The sequence below is a fragment of the Triticum urartu genome, unplaced genomic scaffold (genome assembly GCF_003073215.2).
Source record: "Triticum urartu cultivar G1812 unplaced genomic scaffold, Tu2.1 TuUngrouped_contig_4880, whole genome shotgun sequence".
NCBI lineage: Eukaryota > Viridiplantae > Streptophyta > Magnoliopsida > Poales > Poaceae > Triticum > Triticum urartu.
The window spans coordinates 1-24,027 of NW_024115506.1; the positions used below are offsets into that span (position 1 = coordinate 1).

The window sequence follows — 24,027 nt, forward strand, 5'->3', positions numbered from 1 at the left end:
CTAGCCCTCCGCGTCCCCAATCCCCGCGGCAGCTCCTTGATTTTCGGTCGATTCCACCAGAATTGTGCTTCCCCGACCCTGCTTTGTCTTACTAGATCGAGAAATACGGATCTCCGCCGCTCCTCCCTTTCCCCTCCTTTCCGTGCGCTTCCCCCCGAGTTGACCCTGCCTTTGGTCGCCGCCCGCGCTCCTGCAAGCCGCCGCCGACCTCATCTGCGGTCAGCCGCGCCCAATGCCCTCCTTTCTTTACTCGCCCTCTCTTCACTAATCTCTCTTCCTCTCTCTGTTCCCACACTGCCGGACGCCATGGCCAGTGGAGGCCGGGGCACGCAGCCGTGATGGCCCCGAGCTCAGCGGCGTGGTAGCCAGGCGCCAGCAAGGCCGGGGTCGAGGTCGGTGAGCCTGGCGGTGGCGGTCGGGTGCGCATCAAGCTGCATGTCATCCTCCGTCCAGCAGTATAACTTGGAGAGGTCGAACGAGGTAAGCGCGGGGCAGGTCTGGAGCAACGGCTCTAGATCCGCGCCGCCGGAGAGATGGACATTGCGGAGCTTACCCCGCCAGCAGGGTGCGAGTGCGAGGTTGGCATGCATGGAGGGGTCGCGGCAGTAGATGGCGAGGTCGGACACGGCGGGGAAGTAGATGGCGACGCACGTCGCAACAAGGCGTTCCGCTTGGCGCTTTCTAGCGGGAGGTTGTTGGAGGAGGAGGAGGAGGAGGAGGCGGGCGCCCCCGCGATTCACGAGGCCGAGGAGAACAGCGGGTGGGCCTACAAAGAGATCAGCGAGAGGTCGAGTCGCTCGAGCATTGGGAAGCAGAAGGTCGGCGAGAGCAGCAGGAAGCCAGGCGCGCTCGGTTCCCCGCGCTGCGCCATCACGACCTGTGTCGCCCGCTCCGCCGCCAGCAGCCTGCGGCACGCCATCGAGGCCCGGTGCCGTGACCAAGTGTCGCCCAGGAAGCCCAGGATGATCCACACAAACTGAATAGCATGGAGCGGACAACCGGTAGGCGACGTGACAGCGAAGGCAACGAGAACGGCGTCCCAAGTGAGTTCCACCTCCGCTGAACCTTCTTTTTCCATGTTCAGTTGCACATCTTATCTCTGCATGTACACCCACCTGTAGCAACTCCTCTCCTTTTCCATGTTCAGTGCAATGTCATCTCCGTCCTTGCTTTTTTTTTTGTATGTCTACTACCTACAGTCTGTGAACTGTTTTCTTCTACATACCATTCTTTGTTGTATAATCTTTGTTAGTAAACGTCCCAATTTTTTTTATGCAGCATGTGGTAGAATGGAGAAAAGGATACTCAGGGCATGGATGAGGAGGCTAAGCAGCAATTTTGCATCACGTGCAGAATTACATTATAGCAGAGGATCCTCACCCATGGTGCTTTTATTGGTCAAGTATTTACTATTGCGAATGCAGAGTGTTAATTTTTTCAGAATTTGTTTAACGAAATTACTGTGAACATGACCCTTTGCATGACGATTTTCACACGACCTTGTGATCGAAGGTTGCGGCCCATGTGAAACGAGGTGATCAATGGCTGCTATATCGTCGTGTGGAAATCGGGCATGAATCCATTTTTGAAAAAGTGAGTTGTTATGCTTCTGTACTTTTTAACTTCCATCCCCCAAAAATTTGGTAGATGACTGTTGTATTGACCATGTTAGTCAGGGTAATGTGCATAAGACCTTGCTGAAGTCAATATGATATATGCCCCATAAAGTCAGTTAACTTGTACGTTGCCTTGCTTGCTGAGTTTGATTATTTTAGTAATTCCGCATTTCAAGTTATGCGTTGTTGATGCAATCTATTCTTCATGACTATTCAATGGACTCTGCTTTGCAAACTAAACATTATTATTTGATTCTGTAGTGTTTTGTTTCAGGAGCTACTTGTGGTAGTACTACGGTAAGTTGATGTGAAATCCTCTATTCGCTACTATATATTAAGAGTTGATGTGAAATCCCACAATTTTTGTTATGTAGGTACTCAAAATATTTTCAGTCTGCATACTTGTACAAGCATTTTTTTAACTGAAACTTGTATAAGGATCGGATCTAGGATATTTTGAGTCTCTTCTCAAAAAATATATTGCATAGCAATAGTTAGTTTGACATTGCTGTTGTACCAATTTGAGTATGAAATGATATTAGCGGCACTATGAAGTGTAAATATGGAAGTAATTGTCCGCCCTCTTTTTTTGTATTCTTTTAGCTTAAGCTTACACTTTCTGACTGACTGCTCAATAAAATTTCTTTTGATGTTTTCTATTTTCTTTTCTCTAATGAGGGTCTGATGCATGACCAATTTATTTCTCCCTTCTATCTGATTGCCGGTTTGGTGACAACTTTCTGATAATTTGTATGCCTTTTTGGACTGGTCATTAGTTTCTGAAATTAAGATAATCTGATTTCGGTGGAATAGATGGGTACGTACTGTTTTCACATTGCAGGAGAGATAATTGTGATCATTTGCCTATTGTGAATACTATTTCTATGTAATCAGATTCTCAAAGGTGTGTTGCCATCGAAGGTGAAAGCTAGATGTTCTGCTCTTGTGTCTGAACAATCTGTTGTTGCCAGCAAGTTTTTTCTTAACAATTTTCAATCAACTTGCCCATGATGTATATACAATATATACAGTTCCATTAAACTTGCTTCTATGTTCTTTTGTTGTGAAAATACATCGGTTCATGGTCACTGAATAAACTCATTATGACTATTGTCGGCAGAGGTGAAGATGTAGACGAAGATGGCGTGATATAGAGGTACATAAAAATGGGATCAAATAACAAGAGAAGAATTTGTGTTGGTGTTGATGCTTGCCTGAATTGTATTATGGTGCGTGCATTCTCCGGGTGTGCATTGAGTGTACCTCATGTTGACTATTGTCGCCGGAGGTGAAGATGAAGATGTCGTGATGTCGAGGTACATGAAAATGGGATCGAAGAACAAGAGAAGAATTTGTGTTGGTGTTGATGCTTGCCTGAATTGTATTATGGTGCGCGCATTCTCCGGGTGTGCATTGAGTGTACCTCATGTTCACTATTGTCGGCGGAGGTGAAGATGTAGATGAAGATGTCGTGATGTCGAGGTACATGAAAATGGGATCGAAGAACAAGAGAAGAATTGGTGTTGGTGTTGATGCTTGCTTGGATTGTATTATTGTGCGTGCATTCTTCGGGTGTGCATTGAGCGTACATGATTGCTTGAAAATACCAATTTCTTGGCAAGTTTGGGTTATATATGACTAGAACGACATGGACACTGCTCCATTGACAAGTTTTGATTTTTTTTCTAGCTAGAAAATGATACTTACACGAGCGCTCAAGATGATAAATGTGTTCAATTACATTTTGGGTGCAAGTCACCCAGATTTTTTTGGGTGCATTAGTAGACATTCCAGACTATCTCATAGATTTTATCCTGCAAAGTTGTGTGAGTCGTTTCATATGCTAGGTGAAATATGCTCACTGTCTTCTAATTTACTTTCACATTCTGTTTATGGATCTAGAGCCGATGACCAGATGTTGTTTATGTGTGTGTTAAGTGTCAATCTGTAGGACGAAATTGACTAAGGTATGTAATGTGTTTTTATTAAGTCTGTATGGTTGAAAGTACATTGAGATATGGTGCTCATGAAAAAACTATATCTACAAAAGCTATATGTAGACAAATTAAGATTTGAAATCATTGTGTCCTAACTTGAATGATGGATCATGCGTTGCACGTGCACGCTTACTAGTGTAGTTAAAGCAAGATTAGCGCTCACATGCATAGGCTAATTTGCAAAGCCGCATAAGGACGAGAGTTTTGTTTGTTTGTTTTGCAAAAAGGGGATCAATCAGGGTTTTGCCTGGGAAGAAATGCCGCTACTAGAAGGGGCTCAAATGGCTTCCATCAACATTTTGCACACGAAGCACAACATATAGTAGGATGAGAAGCAGGCGACGCGTGGAGAGGGTGGTAATGGGCACGGAGAGCATGGGAGATGGCACTATGGTGTTGGCGATGGTGGGCAGCACAACCTTGCCCCGCTAAAAATGGGTCTGCTCGAGAGTTGGATAGAGAATGGCTGCGTTTCTCTACTTTTGAGAAGTTAGGATGTTTTGGGACCTTTTCTTACTTTTATAGGGAGTTAAGAACTTATAGAAAGTGTTAGTTGGGTGTAACTCCCTAAAATTTCCGTTTTCAGGTAGTTAATGACTTTAGGGCAAGGGGAGAGGCTCTATTTCAATACATCGGCCTAAATTCTAATGTGAAAATTCTTATATGTTATAGAACTGGAAAATGCGTCTTGATGTAAGCTACTTCTACATGCAGTAGACTCAATGTCCCAGCGCTGTGCACAGGAAATTACTGCTACACACTAATTTCTTCTATAAATCATACACGATAAAGATGTTGCGCACGCATTTGCATGGGCCACTTATGTGGCATTTGAACTAGAATGTATACACTCATGAGCCCAATAGGGTACTAAACAAGTACTAATGCATAACCTTACAAGTAGTAGGTTGACTTGAGGGTTTCAAGGGATTCAATGCCATGAGGGACCATGCTCAGCTTGGAGAGTGACACGATGTAGGTTGACTTTCTCCCTATCATACACATTCTTGACAAGGGGTTGTTTTCCCCAAGCCTCCCATACCACAAACTGTTATCACTATGCTTTCTTTATCCTTGGTGGCCAACCATTCAATCAACTTTGTCCTATTTTCATCAATTCCCATTAGATCCTCGTCACTAAAAAGTTCTGGAAAGCAGCTTCCAGATCGTTGCTTATCAATATTTACATGCTCATTTTTGCTGGGTTGGATTGTGTCTCTCCAATATTTAGGCAGTCCTTTGATTTGCACGATATCCTTTTCTATCTCTTCAACTTCCTCAGCAATTTTACTGAAAACCTTAACATGGCGTGAACCGGTGATGATGTACCGATGTAGGAAGCCTTCGTCCTTGAGCTTAAGAGCCTCATACGAGTACTTATCAATTACATCCTCAACATAGAGAAGGGAAAGGCGATACCTGAGGTACTCACTAGAAAAAAGCAGTTTCTAGAAAGGAGACGTTGAAGATGGTTTCTAATTCCGATCCGCCTCCAATGTTCCCTAGATGTAGTTTCTTATTTCTAACCTTCCGCACAACTTTGTACATCAATAATAACTGTATGTAGTGGGTGTATTACAACAACTATTGGGCCCGTCGGCATCCCTGCCACCCACCATTACGCCGCCCTTGTGGAGGACGTTGAGGGCGTCGAAGCTGATGTCAGATTTATCCACAAAGCGATGAACATGGTTGTCAGCCACATGGAGGTCGGCTGTTTGGAAATTAAAGATGACTAGTCAAATACGCCAGTTTTAAACTATCACTTTTTTGGAATTAAACTATAATTTCCAATGTATAACTATCTAAATGTCACGTGTTTTCGAAATTTTATCTTATATTTTAATTATTGCACTATTTATTTATTATGTTGCGGCTTGAAATATTATGTTGCGCCAGTTCTGATGACATGCGAGTAATAAATCATATCAGATTGAAGGCGCTTTGCAATTGTGTGAACAAATACATCTTTTTCGATACAACCCTCCTAATGACATCAACGAAGGAAATCTCTCATACCCCTTCTTGAAGGTGCTCATAGTGTGTGTGTGTGTGCATCATAGGGGTGAGTGTATACACGTATGTATGAGCGGTTGTGTCTGTACAGTGTTCAAAATAAATAAATCATAAAAGCTAGGCTGGTCTTTTTCGAAAATACATCACACCGATACGCGGTACCGCCTGTACAAGGCCCAGGCTGGCCCATTGGCTGCGCTGCGCTACACTGCCCACGCACAACTCTTGGTACTCCCCCCCGGTCCTTTTTAGTCTGCATATAAGTTTTGTCTGAAGTGAAAGTATCTCAAATTTAACCAAATTTATAGAAAAAATATTAACATTTACAATGCCAAATCAACATTATTAGGTTCAGTATGAAATATAGTTTCATAGTATATATATTTGGCCAAACTTTCTAAAGTTTGACTTGCCACAAATCTAATATGTGAAGCAAAAAGGACCGGAGGGAGTACAAAGCAGAACAATGGAAAAAAAATGTGTGGCTAGTAGTTGAACCCTGGACACTTGTTTATGCGTGTTCACAACCAATGGAGCCAACAAGTCTTAGTGACTAATTAGCTGCGTGAATTTATAAGAAGTCCTGAAGATCCTGTTTTAAAATAATTTACGGATTGTTTTTGGAATTCCAATCATTTTATATTTTATGAATACGCGAACAGATTCAGGAAATCTCAAATCATTCTTGGAAAAACAGGAACAAAACTGATAACGTGAACATTTCTCAAAATTACGGACAATTTTTTGAGAAACATGAACAAATTGAAAACACAACCATTTCCGAAATTATGAAAAAAAATGAATTTAAAAACAGTTTTTCGAATTTAAAAACGAATTTTGCAAAATATGTTCTTTTTTAACTAGTGAACAAACATTGAAAGCTGTAACATTTTTTAAATTCCTGAACATTTTTTAAATTCCTAAAAATATTAAAAATGCATTTTTTGAAATTTGGAATTCTATACTTTTTTGAAGTTTGAAAAAATTTATAAAAAGAAGCAAACAATTTTTGAAAGCCTTATTTTGATGAATTTTCACTTTTTTAGAACAAGCGAACCATTTTTGAAATTCTAAACTTTTCAGAATATCCAAGCAAAATTTCTAAAACAGGAACATTTCTTGAAAATTAAACAAACCATGCTTAGGCCGCCGGCTGCGCCGGCCCAACATGTGCCCGACGAGAGCGATGAAGTCACCTAGCTGGGCCAAGGCCTAAGCGTTTTTTTTAGTTTCACTTTTTTTCATTTCTCATTCTATTAGGTAATTCATTTTGCTCTTCTTTGAGCTTTATTACTTTTTTTGAAACATGTTCCGAAATTTGAAATATAGTTTGCAATGCCAAAAATATTGCTGTTTTCAAATATTGCCTACAATTTGAAAGAATTATCTAGAATTTAAGAAAATGTTTGTGTTTCAAAAAACGTTCATCCATTTTAAAGAAGTACGTGATTTGCAATTTATGTTCAAAATTTCCATCAGTTGTTGAGAATTAGTTAACAAATTTGGAAAAGGTGTTCGAGTTTGTAAAATTGTCATACACAATTTGAAATTCGTAAACTGTTGAAAAATTTCAAGAAATAGTTAAAACATAAGAAAATTTTCATGTTGTTTGATAATGATGGGCATTGCAAACAATAGAAGAATTCAAATTTGGATGAAACGTGCTCTTAGACGGAGCCTACTGCCTACCCGAACACCCTCCGTTGAACATGGTCTATTTTTGGACATCCTTCAAATGTCCCCAACTCTTACAAGCATGTGGGCATGACCATGGTAAGCATCCTTGTCAGGTTTGTACCATTTCAGACACCATAGGCAATTTGCGACGCGTCCGGTCATTTATCGGCCTTTCTGTTAACAGGAAAACATCAAAAAATGGAAAAAAAATTGTCAGAAGCTAGAACAACTTGCCATGGTACCTTAAATTGGTCATAAAATACCATGGAAAATAATTGGGTCCATTACAATGATGTAGAGAAACAAAGTGCTCTCAGACAGAGCCTACTGGCCTACCCGAACACCCCCCTTTGAACATGATCTATTTTTGGACATCCATCGAATGACCCCAACTTTCACAAGCAGCTTTTCATTCTCATGGTAGGCATCCATGTTAGGTTTGAGCGAATTTCAAAAAAATTGCAAGTTGTGACATGTTAGGCCATTTATCGGCCTTTTTAACGAGACGATCCAAAAAATGCAAAGTTTTGTCGAACACCAAAATTATTTGGCCTTGTTCCCTGAATTGGTCATACAAGGCCATGAAAAGAAATTAGGGCCATTTGATGGATGTAAGAGAAAATGTGCTCTCAGAAGGACCCTTCTACCTTACCCGACGAACAGCCTCTCTTGAACATAGTCCTTATTGGATATGCATGAAATGACCCCAAATTTTGGCACAAGGTGGGAATGTCCATAGTACGCATCCATGCTTGGTTTGAATGAATTCCGACACCGTATGAACGTTGCATCACGTCCGGTCATTTATCAGCCTTTTTTGACCAAGGAAACTCTAGAAAATATAGTATTTGTCGAAAAACAAACTATGGAATGGTTTCTTTCATTGGTCATACATGGCCATGAAAAAATGGGGCATTTCCAGAATTTAAAGAAACAATATGCTCTCAGGCAGAGCCTACTGACGTACCCAAACGCCCTCCATTGATCATGGTGTATGTTTGGACATCCTTCAAATGACCACATATTTTGCAAGCAGGTGAGGATGCCCATGTTAGGCATCCAAGTCAGATATGAATGATTTCTAACACCGTATGAAAGTTGCGACACGTCTGGGCATTTATCTGTGTTTTTACCAAGGAAACTCGAGAAAATGCAAAAAATTTCAAAAGTCAAAACAACTTGACATGGTGTCTTGTATTGGTCATACAAGGCCATGTAAAAAAGGGGCTATTTTGATGGATACCAAAAAATTGGGTCTATTTCAAGGATGTCGAAAAAAAGTTCATTGCTTAAAATTTCATAAAGTTAAAAAAGTTCACTGCTTAGAAGTTCATAAAGTAAAATTTTCATAAAGATAAAAAAGTTCATTGGAAAAAACTCTTGAAAGTTGAAAAATTCACAAAGTTTAAAAAAATTCAAAAAATAGTTCACGAGCTAAAATTTCATGCATTCCAAAGAAAGCTCACGGCTAAAAATTTCATGGATTTGGAAAAAGTTCATGGATTTGAAAAAGGTTCTTGAATTTGAAAATGTTCATGAAAATTGGAAAAAGTTGAAAAACTTTTGCAAATTAAGAAAAGAAAATAAAAAAATACAAGGAAAAATAGAAGAAAGAGAAAACAAAAACAAAAAAACTTTAAGAAAAACCGGCAAACAGAAAATAAAATGAGATGGAGTTTGAGCTGGTTAGGTCAGTTTGAAATCCTTTCTCACGGTCCCAATTGGTCCAGTTTTTTAATGATGGCCTGACAGACACTAGAATTTGCTCAAAAAATAAGACAGACACTAGAGTTGACCACACAAGAAGTATAAAAGGTAGCAAGCATGCATAGCTAATAAGCCCCCTCTACTGGTTCGGAGTGCTTGAAATAAAACTAGAGGTATGGAGTTCGAGGATAACTTGTGCGATTGGGTGTCTTAATAGCACTGATCCACTCTAATGGTATTTGTGAGCGATGACTTCTGAAAGGGCTTGGTAGTCACACCCCTTAATAAAGAGTTTGATCTTTCAATTGTCTTTTCGGCCAGAGTTTCTTGAGAGAAAATTTCAATTTTCCCTGTAATTTACTTCATTTTTTACAACACTAGTCAATATTGAGTTTATTGAATATATGATCAATATTACCCCTGGATGAGTGGGTTCTTGTAATAGTTTGGCACTTCAGAAATAGTTTAGAGTTGAAAAGTGTATTTCCTTTCCTTTTTGAAATGACTGTACTCGAATAATACAATCATAATAAGTGATTAATAATTAATTAGAGGATAGACGTATGGATAGACATCATTTGCAATGTGACCAAAGCCAGATTTGTCTTTTCATGGAAAGTTTGCCTCCATCTGCATTAATTAGTTTGGGTACCAATGGAGGTCAATCAGGGAGAGTATGTGATTTAGAAATGCAAGTTGCATACTATACGTACACAACAACCACGATTCTTTAAGGAGTTAGGTACGTACACATAAGCATGCATGAAGCCAAACATGTCTTGGCTCCAGCTGCATTAATTACTTTGGGTTACAATCAAGGCCAAAGAGGATTGCAATTGTAATACTTTGCGCACATGAAACCAAAGCCAGAGATGGCTTGACATGGAAAGTGTGGCTCCGACTGCATTAGTGTGGGTTAAAATCTGGGTCAAGGAGGACTACAGTTCATTTCAAAATGCAAATTGCATATTATACTTACACAACACCACAATAATTTGGGTTGTTACATGTGTACGCATAATCAGTACAAACATGTCTGTGTCATGTAGGTTGTGATGGCTCTACTTTCTTTTTTTGTTTCAACTGATATGGAGATGGCACTTCCTATATATTAGCTGTCAACAACAGATGGTGTATATTGGCAATACTTGTTATTTGTGAATGATGATTGATCATAGCAGCTAGAAAGTCCTTGATAGTTGCACCCAGTGATGATGAGTTTGATCTAGCCATTTTATGTCTTGCGCAGTTTCTTGTGAAAAAATTGCCATGTTATTGTTTCTTTCATTTGGTAAACATAAAAAATTATTGTTCTTGTTGAATCTTTTATGATAAACATCAGTCTTGGACGAGTGTTTCTGTAATAATCTAAACACTGAACAATTCAGAAACCCTATGGACCGCTCCAATGGATCCGCTAAAGGGAAAGCCTGCGAAAACCCACTACCTACTGGGTTATCTTGCGATTGTAAGAAACTAGGAAAAGGGGTGGGGAGGGGGTGGCAATAGTTCTGTTCCTCGTCACTGTAAATTATATACGTAACTAGGATGATGGTAATTACAGTTTTGAAATTTGCAGTAATGTGATGGTCGAACGACGGGAATTGAACCCTTGCATGGTAGGTTCATAATTCTCACCACCTTGATCCACTTCGCTACATTTGAACCATATCCACGTACATGCTTTTTCTCTTTTTTCCTATTGATCATTAACCTATATTTTCTTACCTTTTTATTCAATCGTGAGGCTCGAAATAGAATCTCGGTATGAGGCCTACGAGAAATAATGGTGTTTTGGCCTTTGGATTTGCCTCTCTTTCAACGATGACAATTTCTTCTCCAAGATTCTAGTCCAACAAGACAGTGAGCTTGAAGACATTTCATCCGCAATCAATAATGATAGTTGGCTTGAACGATGGAGTGGTATGCGGCGAAGAATAAAGTTGGTTGATCCTTGGTTAATAAATTATAGTGCTTTTAGACAAAAATATATTAACATTAAAAATTGGCAAGCGGCAACAATACTTGGTTGTGCTCGACACCTACATACTCGCCCCTGTGATAAAGTGTTCGTTCTAATCAACTAGGGTGTGTTTGGTTCCCTGCATGGATTTTGACCCCTTTGGATATGTGGCCTAGTATAGCTTGGCTGAGAAAATACAACCTCTAAACAGTGTTTTGACCTTCGTCTGGTTGCCCACATTGGATCAGGAGGATGTTCCATACATGATGTTTTGTTGGAAACACTTGAGGGTCGTGGTTATGAAGATGCAATTACATGATATTTGGTTGCTCCTGAACTTAAGTTGAGGGTCGTGGTTACATCATTTTAGTCCTAACTACTAAACAAATGACAGTTCATGCAAGCTGAAAAGACGGTGGTACCAAATTAACACTCATATGGCTCAATGGGGGAAAGTTCGTCAATGACGATCAAGGGGAAATTGGCCAACGGTCCGCCCGCTACAACCTTTTTCTCTACCAAGCTTCATTGTCACGTGCCTCCACATGATAGCCACTCAACAGCATCAATAATCACATCATCTTCGCCGGCACATACTCCTCAAGACCCCATCTAAAATCTAGTTATGAAGAATATGCAACATGCAATAACAAGCTTAACTTCGATAGGGGAAGGTTGAAATGACTTATGATCAAGGATCTTAGATCTATTCTTCAAAGCATCAAATTTCCTCTCAACTGTAACTCTATGGCTAGTGTCTGAGATTAAAATATTCCAGCAACTGTCTTGGGACTGTTCTTAGCAGAGAACTCATTGAGATGCTGGCTAGTTTTGTTTAAGGGTGGAAGAACCCCTTGCTTAAATGCTTATCTAGCATCTCTTAAGTAGAACTTACCATCACAGATGTTGATCCCATCAGGCCGAGCAATGTTGTCAGCAAGAATGTTAGCATCATAGGTCGATTCTTCCCAACTAGCTAACTCATATGCGAACTTGAGATCGAAATCAATGGTAGCAAGAACATTTGGCTTTTGTCCTCCATTCTATCCCGATATGATGTGGTGTGCAATCTCAACATTGTGGAATTCACATGAGCACCATCTATTGCGCCACTGCAATATCATCATGATATAAAAAACTGTTGTCGCTCACAACAATAGAAGCATGCCATGGCATAAGGTAACAATTAGTACTGCTCACCTTCAAATACGGATACCATCTATGGATCGTGTGTTTATTTGAAGGAGTTGGACCAGTAGGTGCCTTGATCTTCTCTTCTCTATGCTCTCCTGTCGCATAAGACACATGCTTGAAACTAGATGATACTCCACGCGTGGCTACGATAATCTTGTTAAAAGAAATGTGTTATTAGGTGCTACATAAACAACTAAAACTAATGAAAATAAGATGCAAGAGTATTTCTTGATATACACTTTTAAAATGTAAAAAAATATGAAGCATTTAACAAAAGCATGTATAAAATAAAAGAATTAGAGTGCAATTAAAGCGATGTTATTTACATTAAAAATGTAAATGATCAACTATATAGGTATGCTCCAAGTGGCCAACACATAGATTGTGTCCATGACAGCACGAACTTAATGCAAAAAAATTTAATGTGGCATGGGAGCGTTGCATGTATATAGAAAAATATAAAAATAATTTACATGCATGGCTTGTTGATACGACAGGGTTGTATAGCTAGGAAAACTACAGAGCGGCGATTCGATGCCCAAGCACATGTGCACCCGTGCTGAAGAAGAAAATAAAAACAAATACTATAAAAATTCAAAAAATTCAGATCATTTGATGTGTGAGGTTCACTCCAAATTTCATACCATTTGGACATTTGAGTAGCTCCCGGCAAAGAAGACAAATTCAAAGAATACTATAAAAGTTTATTGTTTATCTATAGTTCTCGCCCAACTTGTCTTTTTTGCCGAGAGCTACTCATATGTCCAAATGATCTGAAATTTGGAGCGCACCTCACACACCAAATTATCTATCATGCATTTTTTGTAATTTATTCGGTTGTCTTGATTTTTGTTATGAATTGCTTCTTGATAGGGTGCAGATGAGTCTGGGCTCAGAAATGGATATTCGTTATTGGGTTGTAGCTATTAAGCAATAGAGAAAAAGAGTATTAGTTTATAAAAGGATAAGGATATACAATGTAGGTATGCTCCAAGCATCCAACACACATACAATGTGCATGAGAGCACAAAATTTAATGCAGAAATTTAACCAATGACTTACATACATGAATTGATGATGTGCAGTTGATAGAACATTTACCCATAAATTATTTTGAGCCTTTTTGCATCACAAATTAAACACAAGACCACAAAATTTACTTGTAAAGTATTCATTCCTGCAAAAATATTCTCATTATGACATTTTTACAACACTTCTTCATATTTTGCAGAACTGGTGCGTTTAGGCACCCGAACTTCGTCGAAAGTGCTTTCAACACTGAAGGAGGGATCAACTTGGAGAAGAGTTCAGTTCTGGAGGGGGCAAACCAAAAAGAACCAGAGGAGGCGTTTGGTGGCGCGCGTGAGAGGAGCTGGGGTCTGGCGCGATCTACCAGACGGGGTGTCTGATCCCACGCGTAACACCAGGAGGAAAGAGGAGAAAAGGGGATTGAAGAAAAAGAGCAAGGCCGACTCCTCTCTCTCGCCATCCTCGCTGCTCACCCACCATATCTAAGGAGGGAACCAGGAGAAGAACTAGATCGAGGGGAGAGTCCAGATCGAAGGAGAGAGAGGTGAGAAGAGGGTGTCAGGAGGCTGGCGGCGGCGCCCGATCCACCACGAGGCTGCCCCTTGCTAACGGCGCACTCCACCTCCCCGCCGCCCCTTACCGGCGATCCACTGTTCCTCTACAACGACAACGACGACCTGCTGCACTTCCTTGTCACCAACCTCAAGAAACGGAGCTGTTGATCCTCTCCAACGACCTCTCGCTGCTCCTCTCCAACTCTCTGCGGTTCATCAACAAGATGACGACCGCGTAGCTGCTGTTCTTCATCCTCTGCTACTCTTCTTCAAGCTCTACGCAGGAGATCTCCAAGCTTCTCCTACTAAAGATCGTCCCCAACATGACCCTATTGTTCCTCTTCTTCGCCTACAACATCTACAGCTTAGAAGATCATCAAGACCCATAGGCTCTGAATCTCTCTTTTCTCTTGTTTCTGTTAACTGAATATATGTATTGCTGGGTCTGAAACTTGCCCTGTCACCTGTGCATCTTCACTAAACCCCCATGAATCCTTGCTGGGTTGCTGTGAATTGTTGCATGGAATGAGTTAGTTGGTGAAAATTACAGTGAGAACACTCAGTAAGTTACCTAGTGATCTTGATTTCCTATGTGAGTAGTTATGAGCAATTGAATCATCTTTCCTTTGCTAGTACTTGTTTGTGTGTCCGATTAATCAGAATTTTACCAAAAAGATAGTCCTATCTCTAAACCCTTAACCTTTGTTGTCAATTATTTTGTTTCACTTTGATCTAGTGACTACTTGTTACCACGACTGTTTGATTAGTCTGTTAAGTTGTTTCTAGCTCCATTAAAACCAAACATTCTCTTCTCCTGATTGTTTCGAATGCGTGTTCCGGAGTTCTAGATCCGTGTGGAGAACCGACATTCTAATATCACTATATCTACATTTGATCATTTTGGCGCCTTTGGGAGGGATCTAAATTTCATTAGCACGTTAGTAGAAGCAGATCAGGATTTATTTTAGGTCGGTTCCATAGTATTGCTGGCAACTAACCATTTCCTAACATTGGTTGCAATTTCAAGAAAAACTAGCATGTGTCCATTTCAGGAACTTTACAAGAAATTGTCTTATGTTACAATCTGAAGAAAGTTCACTAGAGCCATTTGATCCAAAAATTGAAATGGATTTCTTGAAAAGAAGAAGAGAGAATCAAACACAGATTCAAGTTGCTGAAACTCTGCAAGAACAAGAAGAAGAAAAGATGCCTGATCTAGTAGCTTTGCTCAGGGACTTGTGGATCCCAAGATCCACATGAGCATATTAGGACTTTCTTGGAGTATTGTAGCACCCTCAAGCGAAATGGAGTTTCAGCAAGTGCTATCAGATTGTCACTGTTTCCATTTTCCTTGAGAGATGGAGCAAGAGTATGGCTTCACTCATTTCCCGAACATCTGAAGAATACTTGGGAAACCTTATATCGCAGACATTCCTCGAGAGGTATTTTGCACCAACAAAAGTTGTTGAATACAGGGACAAGTCAACAAGGTTTACTCAATATGATGGAGAAAGTTTGTATGATGCATGGAAAAGATTCAACTCTTTAATCAAAATGTGTCCCCATCATGGGTTAGAAAGGTGGCTGGTGTTACAAACCATTTACAAAGGACTGACTACTCAGACCAGAGCCTTTGTTGATTCTGCTGCCGGAGGAGGAATCATGAACAAAATTGTTGATGCAGCATTTGCATTGATTGAAAGTATGGCTTCTCACCATTTCCAGTGGTCGAGTGAAAGAGCAATAGCACCATCGCGTCCTAGTGTGTATAATGTGACTGCAAATGATAACATGGCGGCATAGATTGAAATCTTGAACAAGAAGATGGATAGTATCATGTCAAATTGCATTAGTACATCTGTAGCTTCAGTAAGTGTGCCTCAAATGTGTGATGTATGTGTCCAAGCAAGTCATCCTTCAGGGGAATGTACCTTTTATTCAGCAATTGGATCATCGGTTTCAGAAGTGAGTTATGCCCAAAGTCAAGGTCCATTCTCAAACAGCTACAATTCTTCTTGGAGGAGCCATCCGAACTTTTCGTACAAGAACAATCAGTCATATGCAAGTGGATCAACAATACAAGGAAATCGACCACCAAATCATCCAGGTCAATTTCAAGTGCTGAGGCAGAATGAACAACAAAATGTCCAGTCAAATGGAATGGAGGAAATCATGAAGATGCAGTTGGGATTGATTATCAAGATGGCAAATGAAGTTAATGGCTTAAAAGACTCTGTTAAGGTGCTTGAGCAAGATGGATAGTATGGTGGGAGAAAATGAAGCAAGACTGCCTGCTCAACCAATTCCAAACCTAAAAGCCCATTGTGGGGCAATATCTTCAGTTGATGCAGTCACTAAAAGGAGTGGAGTTATGACAGGGCCATTACTCCCTACTTCGAAGACATATGTGCCACTTGCTATGAGGCCAAGCTCATCTGGAACTTCTTTCAGCGTCATCCGAGAATCTAAAGGAGAAATAAGTTGATAACCAAATTGAAACTGGAGTTGAATTTCCTGGTTTTCAAACAAGAGCTGAGCCTTTGCTCGAGGAAGCAATAACAACCAGCAGTATTCCTTTTCCTAAGAGGTTCAACAAACCCAAAGATGTCAAGCAATTTGCCAAATTCGTTGAAACTATGAAAGGAGTTCAGATTACTATTCCTATTCTAGAAGCTATCTTGCATGTTCCAATGTATGCAAAATATTTCAAGGAATTATTAACAAAGAAAAGAAGCATGTCTGAACCAGAAGTAGTGACTCTATCAAAAGAATGTAGTGCAATAATTCAGAATTCCATGCCTGAAAAATTGGATGATCCGGAAAGCTTTTGTGTACCATGTCTGATTGGAAACGGAACTTACAATGCTCTATGTGACTTGGGCTCAAGTGTTAGTGTGCTACCACATTCAGTTAGCCGACAGAACATATAGGAACCGGTTGGAATTCTTGAGGATGTTCCAATAAAAGTTTGGAGGTTTAATTTGCTTATCCTATTGACTTTGTAGTGCTAGATATGGAGGACAAAAGTGAGGTTGTGGTACTTGGAAGACCATTTTTGGCCACAGCTGGTGCACTTATTGATATCCAAGAAGCTAAATTGAGCTCGAGGTTTGGAAATGAAAAGGTTGAGTTTAACATGAAGAATGCAACACATGTTCCGCAAAGAGAAGAACACTGCTACAGTATTGATACACTACATAAATGTGTGGAAGAAGGTTATGAAGAGAGGTATGGAAGTAATTGTTGCGAAGTAGTTGAGGAGGAAAATAGTGAAATTAGATATGAGGAAATCAGACCTGTGAGCATGTGGGAAAGCAGTGCCAGGCCATTAGAAGATACAGCCAAGGCAAATAGAAACGAAACAACTTCCCGAAAGTTTGAAGTATGCATTCTTAGACAATGAAAACCAGTGGCCAATTATCGTAAATAGTGAGTTGACGGAAAGGCAAATAAAAGGGCTTGGATGAGTTTTTTTTGCAATTTTAACATTGAACAGATCAGAAACGCTTATAGTTGCCATATGTATTTTATTTTGTTTTAAAATGTGCATCAATATATAATTCAAATTATCATAAGTTATAATATAATAGAGGATGAACCTAGGAAGAGACATTAACACAATGACGCCAAATCCGCACTTGTCTTGACCATTAAAGTGTGACTCCAAAAGCATTAATTAGTTTGGCTTGAAAGCGAGGTCAAAGAGGAGTGTGCAAGTAGTTTGAAAATGCAACTTGTATATTGAGCAGTTAAGTGTGCACACATTATCATGACAAACCTGTTTGTGTCATGTGTATATTAGCTGCAAAAATAGACCGTGTGTATCAACCGTATTTGTGAGTTTTGGATTATTGTTGATTAAAGGTCCCACCAAGGTCATGATAGTCGCACCCTTTGATGAAGAGTTTGATCTAGCCATTGAATCTTTTTTGCCACAGTTTCTTGAGAAAATTTATCATATTTATTATGTCTTACATTTTCAGGCACCAACAGGTTTTGAGCTTGCTGAACCTTTTATGACAAACAATACTAATCTTGGATGAGTTTTTGGTAACATTCTGAACACACGAACACTCCAGAAAAAGTTTAGAGTTGAAATGCTTAATTTTCTTTTCTTTCTGAAATGCATGAAAGTAAACAAGTCATTTTTTTGTAAATAACAATTCAATAGATGGTGAACGTGGGGAGAGACGTCGTTGTAATGAGACCAAAGCCAGGCTTGTTCTTACATGGAAATTAAAGAATGGTTGCAGCTGATTGATTAGGTTGGGCCGGCAGAATGGAGGAAGCGACAGGAGTGCAAGTCATTTGATAATGCAACTTGCGCCACAATAATACATCAAGCAGTTGAGCTTGTCGGCATATATAATCATTGATTAGCATGCGTCGTCATGCATGCTGTGATTAATCACCCAAAAAAATAGTGCGCTAGTACAACACGGCTAATAGCACGCTAGAACATTTTGTGCAATGTCTCGTTAAATGAAATCTGGGCACAATCATTTAATATAGCGCGATATAGCTTCGCTATAGCTGAAAGTGTTCTTGTGAGCCCAAGTTCACATGCACCCCTTGCTACAATGAAATCCAAAAAAAATCTAAAAATTCAAAAAAAATGATTTTTTTACCAACAAACATTGATGTTTTTTCATATGTGTGCAAAATATCGTGACACAATGGCTTTCATGCAGGTCTCAATAAAATTTAAGGCTTCCAAAACTGTTTTTATTTAGCATGATTGCATTTATTGATTTTGGCGAGACCTCCACAAATGCCATTCCATCACCAAAGTTGGCACGCATGTGAGCTGGAGCTCACATACTTCATGTCCTGCTATACCGGACTTTAAGGGCTGCGCTGTTTTCGTCCTTGGCTGTAATCGATATTACTCCCTCCGTTCTGTAATGTAAGATCATTTTGCAAGCTCTTATTAACCATTGTTTCACTGGAGATGAGCCAGGGATGACGCATCCTTTCACAAGGCTGGCACGCTGTAAATGAGTGCTCGCTCGCTTCTTATAAAGCGGTGACTTGCCGGAAACCAACATACATACGGTCAGCATGGAGCATATGTGGACGCCATTGATCTTGCTGCAGCTGCTCCTAGCGGCAGCTGCAACAGCAGCCACCACCGCGACGACTGCTGGGTGTCGGCCGAGCTGCGGCGGCGTGGACATCCCCTACCCTTTCGGCATCGGCGTCGGTTGCTTCCGCAAGGGCTTCGAGATCGAGTGCATCAACAACAGCCCTGTGCTCGCCGGTACGTCTCTCCGGGTGGTTAAGCTGACTTTGGATCCAGACCAGTCGCAGGTGATGCTCCCCATGGGGTGGCAGTGCTATAACGCCTCCGACCCAGGTGACACCTACAGCAACTGGGACTATGGAGAGACGACGATGAACAAGGACGGCGTCTACCGCATCTCCAACACGCACAACATGCTCGTCGTCGTCGGCTGCAACACCTTCGGCTTCACGGCGAGCAAGAGGACCGAGGGTGGCACCGCCACTCACACCTACTACACTGGCTGCATGTCCTACTGCAACAACTCGGCCAGTGCACAGGACGGCCTCTGCGACGGCGTCGGGTGCTGCCATGTCAACATCCCGCCGGGGCTCACCCACAACTTCTTCAACTTCCGGGAGTATGACCACTCCGCCATGATGGACTACAGCCCGTGCGACTACGCCTTCCTCGTCGACAGGAACAACTACACCTTCCGACGGTCCCACCTCAAGATGGACACAAAACGGACCTCGCCCGTGTGGCTGGACTGGGCCATTCGCGGCAACGGCGACAGTATACTGTCGTGCAAGCAAGCAGCCAAGACCGACCAGTACGCCTGTGTCAGCGCTCATAGCGACTGCGTCGACTCCATCAACGGGCCTGGCTACAACTGCAAGTGCTCCAATGGCTACGAGGGCGACGCCTACTTGCCCAACGGATGCACTAGTAAGAGGCCCTGCTTAATTAGTACTTCCTCAGCTTCAAAATACTTGATGTTCTAATTTTCTTTCCTACATCAAACATATTAGTTTGTTTAAATTCGTTATAAAGTATATTTCCATATTATATGCAGTTGATTGATGTTGTACATACTGATATATGTTCCTCAAACATATGGTCAAATATAGAGATGCTTGAAAACTTCAAATATTTAAATGTCCCTAATTAATTTTCATTTTTGAATTTGGGCCGGGACACACAGATATAGATGAATGTGCAGATCCGGCCAAATATCCTTGCTATGGTGTATGCACGGATACCCAAGGATCGTACGACTGCAACTGTCGTCTAGGTTATCGAAGCCATGACCCAAGAACCGAACGATGTACTGAAAAGTTCCCACTTGCCGCACAGATTTCCGTAGGTAATTAACATCATACTCTTCTTTTTGCTGAGTAATTAACATCATACTCCTACCACACATGTATGTATTAATTCCATCGCATTTGATGATTAAATTGTATAAATTGATCCCCCTCGGTAGCACAAGCATACCTATATATACAAAGTAATTAAAGTATGCTAAAATATCTTATTTCTCAAATACTCCCTCCATTTCTTTTTACTCTGCATATAAGATTTGGTCAAAGTCAAACTTTGTAAAGTTTGACCAACTTTGTAGAAAAAAATATCAACATCTAAAACACTAAAGCTATATGATATGAAAATTAATTTCATGATGCATCTCACAATATTGATTTCATATTGTGAATCTCGATATTTTTTCTATAAACTTAGTCAAAGTTGACAAAGTTTGACTGTGACCAAATCTTATATGCAAACTAAAAAGAAACGGAGGGAGTATGTAGTTTGTATAGTTCGAGACTGTAGGTGAAGTGTCATGAATTCAACTGAAATTCAACAACTTGACAATGAGTAGAAAATACAACAACTCTAAATTGATCTCTCTCAGTTGCTTGGAATGATTTTTTTTCAAGGACGCATAAATGCATATTTTCACAATCGCTCTGTTGGATCATCTTTTTCACATTAGAGTGATGCTCCAATATTTTTTTTATATTTTTTGATAACTTTTAAACCGCTAAAGACATATTAAGCCTTTGACAAGTAACTGGTAAGCTATGACAGACACAATTTTACCTATATATATTCTACAACTGTTCTCCAAGTAATTCTGAACTGCAGCACAGAGACGCCAAAAGGTAGTAGTGGAAGTTTTGAATTTCTCGTGTTCGGTACTATTTTTTCGAGATGATTTTGTAATTGTTTATGGGAATTGTGTGTAAGATAGAGACCTTCATTTATTACTTTGTAGAAACATTTTTTTCATTGGGAAATGCTATTTGATGATAAAATGTTGTGTTACTTCATTTGTCTCTCTCCTGTTTAATTACGTATCACATCTTTTTTTTTTTGCATATGTCGCATGCATGTTACTACGGCATGTGTTACTCACTATGAATAGTCTAAGGTCCAAGAGCCATACTGTCCTTCCCCCTTAAGTTTATTCAAGTGAGAGGGAATGAGAGTCCATACCAATGGGGGGCTTTACATATGGGAGGGTACCTTGATAAATGAACAAGGCTACTGATGGTGTTGGTAGGTGTGAGCGATAGAATGATAAGTGTAGATCCGAGTCCGTGAAGACTAGCCAAATGTGAGGGTGTCCACAGTCCATGCTACACAACTCCTCTTTGTCCATGCATTAGTGTGTATTTGGTTTGTTGTGCCTTATTTAGACTTGGACCCGTTTGATTCTTGCCTTCTTGCTTGACTTATTGATCATGACAATTTTCTTGGAATTTTACTGACCACTATGGATTTTTTGACTGAGCGGGAGTTTCGTTGACCATCTTGGCCCTTGCTGACTGTCTTGGATATGACAGAGCTTAGTTCAATTTCCAATGTATCACTTTTATATTTGTGGCAGTTTAAAGCACTGTGTAAACTCCAGAATTAAGTTTATATCTTTTATGGCAAACTACAGTTAAGGTTTTATTCTTTCCCATGTAGGTGCAATAAGTGGCATTCTCGTCTTGGCACTTATAATATTCGTTTATGTTCTTCGCAAAGAGAGGCGGGAGGCCAGGGACTTTTACCGAAAGAATGGTGGTCTTACATTAAAGGATGCTGCAAATATTAAGATTTTCAAAAGGGGGGAGCTCAAAGCAATTTTAAAGAGTCACAATTTAATTGGAAAAGGTGCCTTCGGTGAAGTTTACAAGGGTGATATTGATGGAGCTCTAGTTGCGATAAAGAAACCAATTGGTGATAATGTGCATGAGAACAAGCAATTTCCAAATGAAGTTATTATCCAGTCTCAAGTCATGCATAGGAATATTGTAAGGCTTAGAGGTTGTTGCCTTGAAGTGGATACCCCCATGCTAGTGTACGAATTCATCTCCAATGGAAGCTTGGAAGACTTTCTTCACAAGGATAAAAGCAAGCTTCTCAACTTGGACGTACGTCTAAGTATTCTTCAAGAATCAGCACATGGTCTATCTTATATGCACTCACAAACCCACACCAAAATCTTACATGGTGATGTTAAACCAGCAAACATTCTCTTGGATGAAAAGTTTACGCCGAAGATCTCAGATTTTGGCATATCAAGGTTGATTGCAAAAGACAAGGAACAGACTGCCAACATCATAGGTGACATGACTTATATGGATCCAGTATACCTAAAGACAGGCCGATTGACCGACAGAAGTGATGTCTATAGTTTTGGGGTTGTCATTTTAGAACTCATTAGCAGGAAGAAGGCCACTCACTCTGACAATAATAGCTTAGTGGGCAGCTTCCAAGAGTGTCATCAAAGAGGGGAGACAGCCCTGAAGTTGTTTGATCCAGAAATTGCAACAACAGGCAATTTCGAAATTCTTGACAAGCTAGCAAAGATTGCTATGGAGTGTCTTCATCTTGATGTGGATCAAAGACCATCAATGACAGATGTTGCAGAGCGCCTTCTCATACTGCATAGGTCCCGTAAGCTGTAGGTTGGTTTCCTGGTCGGATTTAAGTTTCAATAGCATGTATGTTAGTTCCGTCGAATAAGACACGTAACTATAGAAGTGCATACTTTGTTGTTTTTGATGTTCAATCACAATTTGTACTACTGTACTAGTGAGTATCTGTCTGTTTCATGTGAGCAAATGTACGTATTGATTTAAAACTCTTCCAATTCAAAACCCTTCCGATTCCATGAAGACCTGATTACGAGTGCGTGTGCGTTCCGTGAGATCTTGTGTGTTCTCCTTAGGATAAGTTAGGTCTACACGAGGTAATAGATACTCCCTCCGTAAAATAATATAAGGGCGTTTAGATCACTACTGGAAGTACAAAACACCCTCTCCTCATCCGATTCACTGGAGCTAAGATGTCATTCGGAGGAGACGACACCACACTCGCAATGATCATTCTTTGGCTCCTTCTGTCGACTTCTTATGTCGAGGTTGGTACAGCAACTGTCGAGGAGTTATTAAGATCTGACCAAGAAGAGAAAAGCTGAACATGCTTGCTAGCCTGGCTTCAGAGCTTGGAGCGACCACAGGATGTTGGCAACTGCACGCATGACAGGGATCACGGCCATGATTTTATTCTATATTATACCTTAATTTGCTGGCTCCTGGCCGACACATGACAACAAACAGGTTGTCTGGTCGTTGCGATATTAGTTTCTTTACGGACGTCCTCACATGTTCAACTCTAGTTAGCTTAACAAACAACAATATGGCAGCATTTCTGGTCAAGACAATATCAGAGACCAATCTCATTCGATGCTACTCCCTGCATCCCATAATGTAAGACATTTTTTGACATTACACTAATGTCAAAAAACTTCTTACATTGTGGGACGGAGGGGGGAGTACTATATAATATGGTTACCTGATTGAACAGGCATGTGACGGCGAGCTATGGATCTAAATCATGTTGCATTTTCAAGAAATGCAGTTTAGATGCTATTATTACTCAGAAGAAACAACTAAATAGTGCATCCGGTTGGTATGACTTTTCTGGAAACCAGCCAAGATCAGCAGAGGTTCCGTATAGTATGGTTGTTGGATCGATGAAATATATACTCCTATATGGTATGAATGGCTGCCATATGATATAACTTGCAAGAGCGAGTTGTTCTTTTGTCACTCATGGCCAGTAATTAATCATAGTTCAAGCCGTCGACAATTAGATGCCGGCCGTTTTTCCTTTTCAAAGGCATCCTGCGACGTACACACCCCCGTGTCGTCTCATCTGGAGGCGACTCGGGCGGACCCCCGACCCCCGACGCCGAAAACCACCCCCGTCTCCC

At 40.5% G+C, this 24,027-nt stretch overlaps 1 protein-coding gene and 1 non-coding gene across 2 annotated transcripts; one reads left to right on the forward strand and one right to left on the reverse strand.

Annotated features, from left to right (window-relative positions):
• Positions 1-15,221: 15,221 nt before the first annotated feature.
• LOC125528445 lies at positions 15,222-15,327 on the reverse strand. Its single transcript, XR_007292393.1, has one exon. It is a non-coding gene; the product is annotated as a small nucleolar RNA R71 (small nucleolar RNA).
• Positions 15,328-18,648: 3,321 nt separating this feature from the next.
• Positions 18,649-22,851, forward strand: LOC125528444 (wall-associated receptor kinase 2-like). Its single transcript, XM_048692924.1, has 3 exons — positions 18,649-19,703; positions 19,960-20,121; positions 21,732-22,851. The coding sequence occupies exons 1-3, from the start codon at positions 18,815-18,817 to the stop codon at positions 22,715-22,717; spliced, it is 2,037 nt and encodes a 678-aa protein (XP_048548881.1). The 5' UTR covers positions 18,649-18,814; the 3' UTR covers positions 22,718-22,851.
• The last annotated feature ends 1,176 nt before the right edge of the window (positions 22,852-24,027 follow it).